The sequence below is a fragment of the Babylonia areolata genome, chromosome 19, assembly GCF_041734735.1.
Source record: "Babylonia areolata isolate BAREFJ2019XMU chromosome 19, ASM4173473v1, whole genome shotgun sequence".
Lineage (NCBI taxonomy): Eukaryota > Metazoa > Mollusca > Gastropoda > Neogastropoda > Buccinidae > Babylonia > Babylonia areolata.
This window is the reverse complement of record NC_134894.1, coordinates 62,669,216-62,685,439: the sequence shown is the minus strand read 5'-3', so window position 1 is coordinate 62,685,439 and position 16,224 is coordinate 62,669,216. Positions and strand designations below refer to the sequence as shown.

Here is a 16,224-nt window from a genome sequence, read left to right as displayed (position 1 = left end):
CTCTCTCTCTCTCTCTGTGCCTCTCTCTCTCTTTCTCTCTGTCTCTGTCCATCTGTCTCTCTGTCTGTCTCTCTCTGACTCGCTTTTCTTCCTTTTCGATCTCATGGAACCCGGAAATGCATTGCATAAAATGATGACGCTGAATCATCTTTGTATAGAAGGTGTTGTTGTCACGATGTGACAGACGGAGACCCCTCTGGTGCTGCGGCCCTACCTGTCCAAGATGACCAAGGCAGAGCTTCACGCCGTCATGACCTGCGGCTTTGCCAGCATCTCCGGGGCTGTCCTGGGGGCGTATGCCCAGTTTGGGGTGAGTGCTGTCCCTTTGTGCTGTCTGTGGGGGGTGAGTGCTGTCCCTTCGTGCTGTCTGTGGGGGGTGAGTGCTGTCCCTTTGTGCTGTCTGTGGGGGTGAGTGCTGTCTGTGGGGGGTGAGTGCTGTCCCTTTGTGCTGTCTGTGGGGGTGAGTGCTGTCCCTTTGTGCTGTCTGTGGGGGTGAGTGCTGTCCCTTTGTGCTGTCTGTGGGGGGTGAGTGCTGTCCCTTTGTGCTGTCTGTGGGGGGTGAGTGCTGTCCCTTTGTGCTGTCTGTGGGGGTGAGTGCTGTCCCTTTGTGCTGTCTGTGGGGGTGAGTGCTGTCCCTTTGTGCTAGGTGTGTGTGTTTGCATGTGTATGCGTGTGTTGAGGGGTAGGTGGTGTGTGTATGTGTGTGTGAGTGGTTTGTTTGGTGTGGGTTTGTGTAGAATGGTGGGTGTAGGGGGTTGGGGTGGGGGGGTAAGAGTGGTTTGGTGCGGGTTTGTGTAGAATGGTGGGTGTCGGTGCGTGTGTGTGTCAGTACTTTGATTCATTTACTCTTTTCACCCTAGTCAGCCCTCTCGCTCTCTCTCAGTCCTTCCCATCCTTCCATCAATTCTTTCACACTGTATGTTCTGCCGGTTCCAACTTAACCATTTATTCATCCATCTGTCCATTGTTTCACTGTACATGTTCTGCAGGTTCCATCCATCCATCCATCCATGCATCCATTCATTCTTTCACTGTATGGGTTGTGCAGGTTCCAACTTACCCATCCGTTCATCCATTCAATGTGTGCTGCTGGTACCAGTATCCATCCCTCCCTCCACCCACACATCCATCCATCCACCCACCCATCCACCCACCCATCCATCCATCCACCCACCCACCCACCCACCCATCCATCCACCCACCCACCCATCCATCCATCCACCCACCCACCCACCCACCTATCCATCCACCCACCCACCCACCCATCCATCCACCCACCCACCCACCTATCCATCCACCCACCCACCCATCCATCCATCCCTCCACCCACCCACCCACCCATCCATCCATCCATCCACCCACCCACCCCACCCACTCATCTGTCCATCCACCCACCCACCCACCCACTCATCCACCCACCCACCTACCCACTCATCCATCCATCCACACATCCATCCATCCATCCATTCATTGGCTGTGTGCTGCAGATCCCAGCCAATCACCTGCTGGCAGCCTCAGTCATGTCGGCCCCAGCTGCCCTGGCGGCGTCCAGACTGATGTACCCTGAAACCAAACATTCCAAGTTCCGCAACATGGACTGCACCGAGATCGGCGACATGTTAGTGCTGCTCAGCCATGCTCTTGATCTGTCTGTCTATATCTATATCTGTCTATCTATCTGTCTGTCTGTCTGTCTATGTCTATCTGTCTGTCTATATCTAGCTGTCTATCTGTCTGTCTATATATCTAGCTGTCTATCTGTCTGTCTATATGTCTATCTGTCTGTCTATATATCTAGCTGTCTATCTGTCTGTCTATATATCTAGCTGTCTATCTGTCTGTCTATATCTGTCTGTCCATCTGTCTGTCTATATCTAGCTGTCTATCTGTCTATATCTTTCTGTATGTCTGTCTATATATCTAGCTGTCTATCTGTCTATATCTGTCTGTCTATATCTATCTACCTGTCTCTCTGTTTATCTATCTGTCTGTCTATATATCCAGCTGTCTGTCTATCTGTCTGTCTATATCTTTCTGTCTGTATCTATTTATCTGTGTGTCTGTCTGTATGTCTGTCTATATCTGTCTCTCTGTCTATATTTATCTATCTGTCTGTCTATCTGTCTGGCTATATCTATTTATCTATCAATTTTTGCTATTCTGTCTTCCAGTGGTGACAGCCCCTTAATTTTCCCTGTCAGAATCATGTATTGATTTATTTATCAATCTATTTTTGCTGCTCGATCTTCCAGTGGTAGTCAGCTACATGATTTTTTTCCCCCATGTAAAAAATTGGACATATTTGGGAATCAAGGTAGCAGTTGGTTCAGTTCACTTTCCTGGCCAATGAATATGTTGTTTGTTGTAGTTTGCAGAATGTTGATGTAAATCATTCCTATGTTATTTTGTAAAATTCAGTGAGTGTTCTGTTTATCAGACTCAAAGGTAAAAAAAACAACAAAAAACAACCCATAAATACAGCATCCGTTTTTTTCGTGTATTTGTTGAAAGTTATTGATGGGGGGTGGGGGTGGGGGGAGAGGGTACCCCGAGGAAGAATCAGCTAGGTGTTGGACCTGTGACCCAGTGTTCACCAGTGATCAGGGTTCCAGGCCCTGTTTCGGCACGCTGTTGTGTCCCTTGGGGAAGGGCACTGTACTCTGATTTACCTCACTCCACCCATGTGTGAATGGTGTCCTCATTTCAGTCAGGGAAAGTTCAAACAGCACACTAGGTCCTGGCTTCCAGCGCCGAGCCCTAGACACAGCGGATGTGAATTCACTGCCCTGTTGGCCGTGAAGGGCTATGTGACCTAGAAGTACACGAGAAATGACTGTGTGGAATTGAAGAAGTCTGAGAATATTTTGTGTGGTGTCATTCATTTTCTCCTGACAGCGAGATGAAATCCAGCTTCTTTGATACGTCAGTTGGTGAAGCGTGCTGAGAGTGTGTGTCCCCATGCTGAGTGTGTGTCCCCATGGTGAGTGCTTGTGTACACGTGCTTGGTGCATGTGTCCCCATGGTGGGTGCATGTGTCCCCACACTGAGTGCATGTGTACCTATGTGGAGTGCGTCCGTCCCCCAGAATGGGTTCATGTGTACTAATGCTAAGTGCATATGTACCCCATTGGTGAGTGCAGGCGGCGGAGGAACCTGTGGGAGGCGGTGTCCCGGGGTGCGGGCCACGCGGGCGGCCTGGCCATGGCCACTCTCACCAATCAGCTGGCCTTCGTGGCCCTGTTGGCTCTCGTCAACGCTGTGCTCCGCTGGTTCGGTGACAGGGTGGGCGTGGAGGACGTCACTTTCAAGGTACTGGTGTTTTGGGGGTAGTGGGGGGGGTTTGGGAGTGGGGGTGGTGTTTGTGTGTTTTCTGTTATTTTGTATTGTTGTTGGTTGGTTGTTGGTGTAGACAAATTTGCTTTCAGAATGTGTGTGTGTGTGTAAACATAGATAGATAGATAGATAGATAAATATAGATACAGATGTATTGATATTTGTAGAGATCAGTGTATCTATCTACCTATCTGTCTATCTGTAGTGTTTGTATTCTGTCAGTGGCACATTCTGTTTGTCTCACTTGTAAGTCTTGGATATAGTACCCTGTGTTTTTAGGATTTTTTTTTCTTCTTTTTCGTACTTCATATCAATGATAATTGTTAGTGCGCTCTGGGCACCAGTGCTAAGGAAGTAGAACACATTATGAATGATGTATTATTATTTTTTTATTATAACTATTATTATTATTACTGTATATTAAGATATATACCAGGTCACAAGCAAATGTTTTTAGGAGGGCTGATTGGCACTGAAAAAGGTGCAATGGTGAATTGAAAATGATAGTATGCAGACACAAGTATGGCAGGATTTGATATGATTTCATTTTTCTTCTCGCACTTGTCACATTATGATGTGCGTATGCACGTTTGTCAGTGTGTTTGTAATCTGTGTTTCAGTGGATGTATTCGCTACCTCTGTTTCTGTGGGACTATTCAGTGGATATGCCTGCAATTCTCTTTCAGACCTGCAATTCATTGGGTGTTTTCACACTTCTGTTTCAGTGCTCGTGCCCATATTTCAGTCCTCAAACCTTTGTTTCAGTACTCAGACCTGCGTATCAGTGGGTGTTCTCACACATATTTCAGTGCTCAAAACTTTGCTTCAGTACTTTGTTTCAGCAGGTGTGTTCCCACCTACCTGTGTTTCAGGTGTGTTCCTACCTACCTATGTTTCAGCAGGTGTGTTCCTACCTACCTGTGTTTCAGCAGGTGTGTTCCTACCTACCTGTGTTTCAGGTGTGTTCCTACCAATCTGTGTTTCAGCAGGTGTGTTCCTACCTACCTGTGTTTCAGCAGACATGTTCCTACCTACCTGTGTTTCAGGTGTGTTCCTACCTACCTGTGTTTCAGCAGGTGTGTTCCTACCTACCTGTGTTCAGCAGACATGTTCCTACCTACCTGTGTTTCAGCAGACATGTTCCTACCTACCTGTGTTTCAGGTGTGTTCCCACCTACCTGTGTTTCAGGTGTGTTCCTACCTACCTATGTTTCAGCAGGTGTGTTCCTACCTACCTGTGTTTCAGCAGGTGTGTTCCTACCTACCTGTGTTTCAGGTGTGTTCCTACCAATCTGTGTTTCAGGTGTGTTCCTACCTACCTGTGTTTCAGGTGTGTTCCTACCTACCTATGTTTCAGCAGGTGTGTTCCTACCTACCTGTGTTTCAGCAGGTGTGTTCCTACCTACCTGTGTTTCAGGTGTGTTCCTACCAATCTGTGTTTCAGCAGGTGTGTTCCTACCTACCTGTGTTTCAGCAGACATGTTCCTACCTACCTGTGTTTCAGGTGTGTTCCTACCTACCTGTGTTTCAGCAGGTGTGTTCCTACCTACCTGTGTTTCAGCAGACATGTTCCTACCTACCTGTGTTTCAGGTGTGTTCCTACCTACCTGTGTTTCAGTGGGTGTGTTCCTACCTACCTGTGTTTCAGCAGGTGTGTTCCTACCTACCTGTGTTTCAGCGGGTGTGTTCCTACCTACCTGTGTTTCAGTGGGTGTGTTCCTACCTACCTGTGTTTCAGTGGGTGTGTTCCTACCTACCTGTGTTTCAGCAGGTGTATTCCTACCTACCTGTGTTTCAGCGGGTGTGTTCCTACCTACCTGTGTCTCAGCAGGTGTGTTCCTACCTACCTGTGTTTCAGCAGGTGTGTTCCTACCTACCTGTGTTTCAGGTGTGTTCCTACCTACCTGTGTTTCAGGTGTGTTCCTACCTACCTGTGTTTCAGCAGGTGTGTTCCTGCCTACCTGTGTTTCAGAGGGTGTGTTCCTACCTACCTGTGTTTCAGAGGGTGTGTTCCTACCTACCTGTGTTTCAGCAGGTGTGTTCCTACCTACCCGTGTTTCAGGTGTGTTCCTACCTACCTGTGTTTCAGCAGGTGTGTTCCTACCTACCTGTGTTTCAGTGGGTGTGCTCCTACCTACCTGTGTTTCAGTGGGTGTGTTCCTACCTACCTGTGTTTCAGCAGGTGTGCTCCTACCTACCTGTGTTTCAGTGGTTGTGTTCCTACCTACCTGTGTTTCAGCAGGTGTGTTCCTACCTACCTGTGTTTCAGCAGGTGTGTTCCTACCTACCTGTGTTTCAGTGGGTGTGTTCCTACCTGTTCTACCCGGTGGTGTACGCCATGGGGACGCAGGCGTCGGACTGCCGTACTGTGGCGTCCCTGCTGGGCATCAAGCTGTTCGGCACTCCCATCATGGCCTACACCGAGCTGGCAGACCTCAGAACTAACCGCCTGCGGCTGGAGGAGTACGTGGCCGCCGGCAACGCCACCTGGGATTGGCAGGGGGAGGACGTGGTGCTCTCCCTTAGCAACGCCACGCTGGTGGGAGGGGTCATCGCTGTGAGTGTGTTTGTCTGGGAGTTTTTGGGTCATTGCTGTGAGTGTGTTTGTCTGTCTGGGAGTTTTTGGGTCATTGCTGTGAGTGTGTTTGTCTGGGAGTTTTTGGGTCATCGCTGTGAGTCTGTGAGTGTTGTGTGTGGATAGCTGTGAAACCAACAGATCACGGCTTTGAAGTGTGAAGGGTGATGATTTCTGTTCTTTGGCATGGGTAGGGACATTCTGAAAGATAATAATAATAATAATGGTATTTATATAGCGCTGGATCTTGTGCAGAGACAAATCAAAGCGCTTTCGCACCAGTCATTCATACGCATGCATAACTCTAATACTGTAGAAACTAAAGACAAGGAAGGGCAGGTAAGGGAGGCTATTTTGGGAAGAGGTGGGTTTTAAGGCCAGACATGAAAGAGCTGAGTGTGGAGACAGTTTGTTGTTGAAAATGTTCTTGTTTACTCATAGATCTGTATGAACTTTGGGCTGTAAGCTAAACAAGTTGATGTCTGCTTTCAGAAACTGTATGGGTTGTTAACGAAACGAGTAGATACCCATTTCCAGGAATGGTCAGAGGTGATAGCGCTTTACAGGCTATAGCTGTAACTTTAGTGAATGGATATCCGCTGTCAGGACTTCTATGGGCTGTAAACTTGATCATTGAATCCATACTGTTTCCAGGACAGGTCTGATGTGATGGCGTTCTACATACTGTGGCATACAAACAAAACAAAATCATAGTGGGGTCATGTATTCATGGACTGATGGCCTAGAGGTAATGCGTCCGCCTTGGAAGCGAGAGAATCTGAGCGTCATGGTTTGAATCCCACAGTCGCCAGTATTTTCTCCCCCTCCACTAGACCTTGAGCTGTGGTCTGGATGCTAGTCATTCAGATGAGATGATAAACCAAGTTCCGGTGTGCAGCATGCACTTAGCACACATGAAAGAACCCACGGCAACAAAAAGGTTGTCCCCTGTAGAAAAATCCACTTTGATAGGAAAATAAGAAAAATTGTCAGCAGGCAGGAAAAAAATAGAAAAAAATGGGTGGTGCTCAGTGTAGAGACGCGCTGTCCCCGGGGAAAGCTGCCCGAATTTCACACAGAGAAACCTGTTGTGACAGAAAAGAGAATACTGTTTCCTGGAGAGGTCAGAGGTGATGGCGCTGTACAGACTGTGAGATATAAACTGAACAAATCCATACTGTTTCCAGGTCAGATGTGATAGCACTGTACATAATTATTGTGAGATAGAAACTAAACTACTACTACTTCTTCATTTGTGGGCTGCAATCCCGACGTTCACTCGTATGTGGGCTTTTACGTGTATGAGCGTTTTTACCCTGCCATGTAGACAGCCATACTCCGTTTTCAGGGGTGTATGTATTGGGTATGTTGTTGTTTCCATAACCCATGGAACACTGACATGGATTACAGGATCTTTAACGTGTGTATTTGATCCTCTGCTTGTGTACACACACGAAGGGGGTTCAGGCACTAGCAGGTCTGCACGTATGTTGACCTGGGAGATGGGAAAAATCTCCACCCTTTACCCACCAGGCGCTGTTACCGAGATTCAAACCCAGGACTCTCTGGAAAGTCCAAGGCTTTAACCACTCGGCTATTGCGCCCGTCGGAAGCAAAACAAGCCCATACTGTTTCCAGGAGCGGTCGGAGGTGATTGCGCTGTACATGCTGTGCGGCATCTCCACCATCACGTCGATCGGTGTGTGTCTGGGCGTGATGCTCAGCCTGGCGGAGGACCGCAAGGAGGACATCACCGGCATGGTCGTCAACACCCTGGTGGCCGGAAACTTCGCATCCTTCCTCACCGCCGCCATCGCTGGTAGGAGAAGGGGGGGAGGGTGTTGGGTGGGGGGGGCATTGGGGGAGAGGTGGTGTGGGGTGTGTGTGTTTTGGTGGGAGTCGGGATCATTGATACCAACTGTTACGATTTCGCCATGTTTTGTTACACTCAATTGCAGTTTGTTCCGATGTTACGCCAACGTCAAAATTGTTCCGACAAGTTCATTTTCGACTTAATAGCATGGTCACATACTTTCCTGTTGTAACATTACCCAGATGCTGTAGACCTTTTAATCATGAGGTCAGGGCAGGCACTGCCAACCTTAGTCTCACATGATGATGCTCAACTTATCGCACACGTGTTTACATTGAAACGGCATTGAATGGACCAATCAGCTTAACCGTTGCAGTTGCACCATGTTGCGGTAGGCTGAAGTGTTTGTATGCCTCGTAGATAAAATGTACATTTGCTTCTGTGGCTTGGAGTCCGAGCTTTCCTACCAGATTCCGAATGTTCCTACGAAATTTGGTGATTGTTCCTACAAACACTTGACAGGGGTTGGCATCTCTGCACTGCACTGTGTTTATGGTGTGGTTTTTAAGATAAGAGCCCCCACCCCACCCCACCCCCACACCCCCAAAAAAATCTTGTGAAGAGAAATTTGTGATGGTTGGTATTGTGGAAAAGTGTTTGTGGTGTGGTGGGAAGTTGGGATCATGTTTGTGATGTTGTGGGAATTGAGACAGTGTTTGTGGTGTGGTGGGAATTGGGATAGTGTTTGTGATGTTGTGGGAATTGAGACAGTGTTTGTGATGTTGTGGGAATTGAGACAGTGTTTGTGGTGTGATGGGAATTGAGATAGTGTTTGTGGTGTGATGGGAATTAGGATAGTGTTTGTGATGTGGTGGGAATTGGGATAGTGTTTGTGATGTGGTGGGAATTAGGATAGTGTTTGTGATGTGGTGGGAATTGGGATGGTGTTTGTGGTGTGATGGGAATTGGGATGGTGTTTGTGGTGTGGTGGGAATTGGGATAGTGTTTGTGGTGTGGTGGGAATTAGGATAGCGTTTGTGATGTGGTGGAAATTGGGATGGTGTTTGTGGTGTGGTGGGAATTGGGATAGTGTTTGTGATGTGGTGGAAATTGGGATAGTGTTTGTGGTGTGGTGGGAATTAGGATAGTGTTTGTGATGTGGTGGAAATTGGGATGGTGTTTGTGGTGTGGTGGGAATTGGGATAGTGTTAGTGGTGTGGTGGGAATTAGGATAGCGTTTGTGATGTGGTGGAAATTGGGATGGTGTTTGTGGTGTGGTGGGAATCAGGATAGTGTTTGTGATGTGGTGGAAATTGGGATGGTGTTTGTGGTGTGGTGGGAATTGGGATAGTGTTAGTGGTGTGGTGGGAATTGGGATGGTGTTTGTGGTGTGGTGGGAATTGGGATGGTGTTTGTGGTGTGATGGGAATTGGGACAGTGTTTGTGATGTTGTGGGAATTGGGATAGTGTTTGTGGTGTGATGGGAATTGAGACAGTGTTTGTGATGTTGTGGGAATTGGGATAGTGTTTGTGGTGTGATGGGAATCAGGATAGTGTTTGTGATGTGGTGGAAATTGGGATAGTGTTTGTGGTGTGGTGGGAATTGGGATGGTGTTTGTGGTGTGGTGGGAATTGGGATGGTGTTTGTGGTGTGGTGGGAATTGGGATAGTGTTAGTGGTGTGGTGGGAATTGGGATGGTGTTTGTGGTGTGGTGGGAATTGGGATGGTGTAAGTGGTGTGGTGGGAATTGGGATAGTGTTTGTGGTGTGATGGGAATTGGGACAGTGTTTGTGGTGTGATGGGAATCAGGATAGTGTTTGTGATGTGGTGGAAATTGGGATGGTGTTTGTGGTGTGGGCTGGGGATAGGAATTGGGCTGGGGTTTGTGGTGTGATAGGAATTGGGCTGGGGTTTGTGGTGTGATAGGAATTGGGCTGGGGTTTGTGGTGTGATAGGAATTGGGCTGGGGTTTGTGGTGTGATAGGAATTGGGCTGGGGTTTGTGGTGTGATAGGAATTGGGCTGGGGTTTGTGGTGTGATAGGAATTGGGCTGGGGTTTGTGGTGTGATAGGAATTGGGCTGGGGTTTGTGGTGTGATAGGAATTGGGCTGGGGTTTGTGGTGTGATAGGAATTGGGCTGGGGTTTGTGGTGTGATAGGAATTGGGCTGGTGTTTGTGATGGTGGGAATCAGGATAGTGTTTGAGGTGTGATGTGTAGCTTTATTGTCTGATGAGGAAATTTTGTGATGATAGGTATTGGGATGGTGTTTTGTGACAGACACACACATACACACGCACACAAACACACATACACTCTCTTTCTCTCTCTCTCACACTCACACACACACGCGCGCGCGTGCATGCACGCCACACACACACACACACACACTTACTCACTCACTCACTCACTCACTCTCTCTCTCTCTGTCTCTCTCTCTCTTCCTCACACACACTTTCTCTCTCGCTCACACTTTCTCTCTCTCACTCACACTCTGTCTCTCTCTCTCTCTCTCTCTCTCTCTCACTCACGCACGCGTGCGCGCGCGCGCACACACACACACACACACACACACACACTTTCTCTCTCTCTCTCTCTCTGTCTCTGTCTCTCTCTCTCTCTCCCTCACACACTTTCTCTCTCTCTCTCTCTCTCTCTCTCACACACACACACACACACACACACACACACACACACACACACACACACACACACACACACACACACACGCATACACACACATAGACACACACACACTCACACACACACATGCACACACACACACGCACACGCACATGATAATAATATTAGTGCATTTACATAGTTCTTTCAAACATCTCCTCGGACTTTACAATAACATTTCAGTCAGACATATACACATATACATACGAACACACACGTGCGTGCACAGCCCGCAAAGTTTACACATGTCCTTTTCTGTCTGTGCAGGCCTGATGATCAGTGGAAAACCTCTGCCCACTTGACAGTGACCTTTGAACTCATGTGCAGCAGTGTGTGTGTGCGTGTGTGTGTGTATGTGCGCGCGTCTGTGTGTGTGTGAGCATGCATGCTGTGCATGGTTACTGTTAATCGGCACATGTATGCAGGTTGAGTGTTGTGGACTGAACAGGGAACAGCGATGCCTGTGGTCTTGACTGTCATGATACAGCTGATGTCGTTGATTCTCTCCTTCGGGATACACACAGCTGTCCCTTGCTTACCAGCCACTGGCTGTGCTTGGGAAAGCATTGAAACTGAAGCCTTCAAAGCTGGAACACATCATAGATGAACGCATCATAGATACACACACACACACACACACACACACACACACACACAGAGTTCCAGACCTTGGGGTCAGACGTCCAGTGCCGAAACGATTCAAACGCGGTCATTTTCTCCAGGTGCTGGAAACTGAAAGCAAATGTTGATAGGGGCTGCATCCCTCAGATCACAGATGGTTGGGGTGGTGGGGGGGGCGAGGGGGGTAAGTAGACGACAGATGGTTCGGGGGTGGTGGTGGGGGGGTGAGCAGAAGACAGTGCGCCATTTTTGTGGACATAGCAGCACAGCTATGCTGTAACAGTTTGAACAGCAGTGCTGCAACAGTTTGAACAGCAGTGCTGCAACAGTTTGAACAGTAATGCTACAACAGTTTGAACAGCATTGCTACAACAGTTTGAACAGTAATGCTGCAACAGTTTGAACAGTAATGCTACAACAATTTGAACAGTAATGCTACACAGCAATTTGAACAGCATTGCTACAACAGTTTGAACAGTAATGCTACAACAGTTTGAACAGCATTGCTACAACAGTTTGAACAGTAATGCTACAACAGTTTGAACAGCATTGCTACAACAGTTTGAACAGTAATGCTGCAACAGTTTGAACAGTGATGCTGTAACAGTTTGAACAGTAATGCTGTAACAGTTTGAACAGCATTGCTACAACAGTTTGAACAGTAATGCTGTAACAGTTTGAACAGTAATGCTGCAACAGTTTGAACAGTGATGCTGTAACAGTTTGAACAGTGATGCTGTAACAGTTTGAACAGTAATGCTGTAACAGTTTGAACAGTAATGCTACAACAGTTTGAACAGCATTGCTGTAACAGTTTGAACAGTAATGCTGCAACAGTTTGAACAGTAATGCTGTAACAGTTTGAACAGCATTGCTACAACAGTTTGAACAGTAATGCTACAACAGTTTGAACAGCATTGCTACAACAGTTTGAACAGTAATGCTACAACAGTTTGAACAGCATTGCTACAACAGAAGAAAAAAAAAGAATAGTTTGAACAGTGATGCTGCAACAGTTTGAACAGTAATGCTGCAACAGTTTGAACAGCATTGCTACAACAGTTTGAACAGCATTGCTACAACAGTTTGAACAGCATTGCTACAACAGTTTGAACAGTGATGCTGCAACAGTTTGAACAGTAATGCTACAACAGTTTGAACAGTAATACTGCAACAGTTTGAACAGTAATGCTGCAACAGTTTGAACAGTAATGCTACAACAGTTTGAACAGTAATACTGCAACAGTTTGAACAGTAATGCTGCAACAGTTTGAACAGCATTGCTACAACAGTTTGAACAGTAATGCTACAACAGTTTGAACAGCATTGCTACAACAGTTTGAACAGTAATGCTACAACAGTTTGAACAGCATTGCTACAACAGAAGAAAAAAAAAGAACAGTTTGAACAGTGATGCTGCAACAGTTTGAACAGTGATGCTGCAACAGTTTGAACAGTAATGCTGTAACAGTTTGAACAGTAATGCATGAACAGCATTGCTACAACAGTTTGAACAGCATTGCTACAACAGTTTGAACAGCATTGCTACAACAGTTTGAACAGTAATGCTACAACAGTTTGAACAGCATTGCTACAACAGAAGAAAAAAAAAGAACAGTTTGAACAGTAATGCTGCAACAGTTTGAACAGTGATGCTGCAACAGTTTGAACAGTAATGCTGCAACAGTTTGAACAGTGATGCTGCAACAGTTTGAACAGTAATGCTGTAACAGTTTGAACAGTAATGCTGCAACAGTTTGAACAGTGATGCTGTAACAGTTTGAACAGTGATGCTGCAACAGTTTGAACAGTAATGCTGTAACAGTTTGAACAGTAATGCTGTAACAGTTTGAACAGTGATGCTGTAACAGTTTGAACAGTGATGCTGTAACAGTTTGAACAGTGATGCTGTAACAGTTTGAACAGTGATGCTGTAACAGTTTGAACAGTATTGCTGTAACAGTTTGAACAGTAATGCTGTAACAGTTTGAACAGTAATGCTGTAACAGTTTGAACAGTAATGCTGCAACAGTTTGAACAGTGATGCTGTAACAGTTTGAACAGATTTGACAGCAAGGCCGAACCGTGAGATCCATCATCGATGGGTTTCCCCGCTCAATGGGAAATCACTTACAGCTTAGTCTCTTTTGACAGACGATGACTCTCAAACTAGGAGAGAAGATCGCTCTGGCTCTTAGTGCTGCGGCCTTGGGGGCTTGTTGGCCTTTGGGGACCATCCCATTACTGACTGTCCTGAGGCCACCTTTGCAAAGAGAGTGTGGGGGGGGGGGGGGGGATGCAGCTTGGACAAGACACTCTCGACTGTGATAAAACTCAAGATCGTCAGGTCAGCAGTTTCCTCCTCTGCTGTTCTGATGGTCAAGGTGGGACCGACATTCCTAGAGGTAACGTGTCCGCCTAGGAAGCGAGAGACTCTGAGCGCGCTGGTTCGAATCACGGCTCAGCCGCCGATATTTTCTCCCCCTCCGCTAGACCTTGAGTGGTGGTCTGGACGCTAGTCATTCGGATGAGATGATAAACCGAGGTCCCGTGTGCAGCATGTACTTAGCACACGTAAAAGAACCCACGGCAACAAAAGGGTTGTTCCTGGCAAAATTCTGTAGAAAAATCCACTTCGATATGAAAAACAAATCAAACTGCACACAGGGGAAAAAAAAAAGAAAAAAAAAAGGGTGGCGCTGTAGTGTAGCGACGCGCTCTCCCTGGGGAGAGCGGCCCGAATTTCACACAGAGAAATCTGTTGTGATAAAAAAAAAAATACAAATACACACAGCAGCTTAAACAGCAATGCTGTACTGGTTGACAGTGGCTGTCACTTCTGCAGGGATTAGTTTTAACTAGCCAGCCTCTGTCATTCAGCACAGCACAATGAAATTTACAACAAAAGAAAAGATTAAAAAAAAAAGGTAAAAGGCTGGAGTACATCATTGCTTTCCCAAGCCTGCCGAGACTAGCTGTGTGTATTGTGAGGCAGGTGCGTTCTCAGAAAAATGCATTTTTTTTTAGTCAGAAAAGTGGATTTCTTGATATGTTTTGTGTTTTATTATCGGATGACTTTTTTTCTTTTTCTTTTTTTTCTTTCTTTTTTTTTTTTTTTTTTTTTTGGATTACGTGCACACTAAGCTGGTCCTTGATAGAACCAGTCGTGTACGACAATGCCTCATGTGCTGTTGACAATGTTGATAAATATATATATATATATATATGTATATATTATATACACATACACACATATATGGATCACTGGGTTTTTTGTTTTTTTTGATGGTCATGTTCAGAAGATGTGAATCTCCTCAGATAGGGTTTTTACCTCACGCGGTCACGGCCCACATTGATGGCTTTCTGGAGAGTTGAACCACGGAACTCTCTCTGTCTGTCTCTCTGTCTGTCTGTCTGTCTGTCTCTCTCTCTCTCTGTCTGTCTCTCCAGCCCGCTTGACTTCTGTATTCCAGGGATTGGATATTCTGGTCAGGGTTTATGTCAAGTTGATGGCATGATAAAGACTGATTGGAAGTGTTCGACTGGTAATGATTTAGGGGGATTTTTTGTGATTTTTTTTCTTTTCCAGTTGTTTTGAATGTACTATGATGTTTGTTTTTATTTTGTCTGTGTCTCTGTTATGCTGTGATAGTGTGTGGTAGAAGAGCATTTGTCTTCTCTGTGTGTGGGTGCGTGTTAGTCTGTGCGCATGTGTTTGTGCATTTGGGGGTGTGTGTGTGTGTGTGCGTGCGTGTGAGTGTTTGTGTGTGCATGTGAGCGTGTGTGTGTGTGTGTGCGTGTGTGTATAAGTAATGGCCAAATGAAAAAGCTTAATAGCCAAAAAAAGCGTTAGACGAGACAGAGCGAAAACCTGACAAGATGGCGTGGAGAGCCTTGGCCAAAGGAATGATTCAGCGCTTATAGCTGTTAGAGGCGTTTGATTGGCTGAGAGAGGGCCAGACTAAGAGGGGCGTCTTTTCACTGTTAGCCGCGCGAAATTTGGCCAAACAGAGCAAACCATAGGCTTAGTTTGCATCAGTTTGACATGGTAAGTATATGTATGACCAAACATGGAGTATAATACAAACTCCTCCTTTGAGTGTGTGTGTGTGTGTTTATATAGGCATTTTGAAAAAAACTTTCAAGCTGAGTGTGTGTATATTTGTCTGTGTGCATGTGAATGTATGTCTGCATGTGTATTGAGGTGGGGAGGGGGGGAGGGAACCCATAGAAGATATTGAACTAGGGAGTTAGCTGGGTACCACAATGTGTCAAAACCCATAGAAGATATTGAACTAGGGAGTTAGCTGGGTACCACAATGTGTCAAAACCCATAGAAGATATTGAACTAGGGAGTTAGTTGGGTACCACAATGTGTGAAAACCCATAGAAGATATTGAACTAGGGAGTTAGCTGGGTACCACAATGTGTGAAAACCCGTAGAAGATATTGAACTAGGGAGTTAGTTGGGTACCACAATGTGTCAAAACCCGTAGAAGATATTGAACTAGGGAGTTAGTTGGGTACCACAATGTGTCAAAACCCATAGAAGATATTGAACTAGGGAGTTAGCTGGGTACCACAATGTGTCAAAACCCATAGAAGATATTGAACTAGGGAGTTAGTTGGGTACCACAATGTGTCAAAACCCATAGAAGATATTGAACTAGGGAGTTAGCTGGGTACCACAATGTGTCAAAACCCATAGAAGATATTGAACTAGGGAGTTAGCTGGGTACCACAATGTGTCAAAACCCATAGAAGATATTGAACTAGGGAGTTAGCTGATCACTACTGCATGTCACAACGTAGCTGAGGATCAGAAAGAACTTGACTCACTGCCCACATTTTCAGAAAGAGAAGAAGTGAGATGTGTCTGGATTCAACAACAGGAATGACTTCTATACCCTTTCGGATCTGCTGTGTATCACAAAGAGGTGTGAAGGAACAGCTTCCTCATTGTCAGCTTTTGACTGGAAAAAGCATTCCTGCCTCTTTTTTTTATATTTTTATGGACAGTGATCTTTTTTACTTTTCGTTAGACCTGATGTGTGACTGTGGCCTGCAGAGACATTGGGAGCTGAGGAATTTTCATGTAAGGAGAGGGGTGGGGGTGGGGTGGTGGTGAATAAGACATGTGTGTGTGTCTGTGAGAGAGAGAGTTTGTGTGTGTGGAAGAGAGAGACAGACAGACAGAGTGT

The 16,224-nt window shown here is 46.1% G+C and overlaps 1 protein-coding gene across 10 annotated transcripts in view; it reads left to right on the top strand.

Annotated features, from left to right (window-relative positions):
- LOC143293917 (putative transporter YutK) overlaps window positions 1-11,409 on the top strand; it is a 56,028-nt gene extending 44,619 nt beyond the window's left edge. For all 10 annotated transcript variants that reach the window (XM_076605290.1, XM_076605292.1, XM_076605293.1 and 7 more), the window contains 6 exons: window positions 185-310; window positions 1,488-1,618; window positions 3,141-3,309; window positions 5,633-5,890; window positions 7,547-7,727; window positions 10,670-11,409. In XM_076605290.1, the coding sequence (XP_076461405.1) occupies window positions 185-310; window positions 1,488-1,618; window positions 3,141-3,309; window positions 5,633-5,890; window positions 7,547-7,727; window positions 10,670-10,704 (900 nt within the window). In that variant the 3' untranslated portion in view covers window positions 10,705-11,409. The remainder of the gene's footprint in view (window positions 1-184; window positions 311-1,487; window positions 1,619-3,140; window positions 3,310-5,632; window positions 5,891-7,546; window positions 7,728-10,669) is intronic.
- Window positions 11,410-16,224: the final 4,815 nt, after the last annotated feature.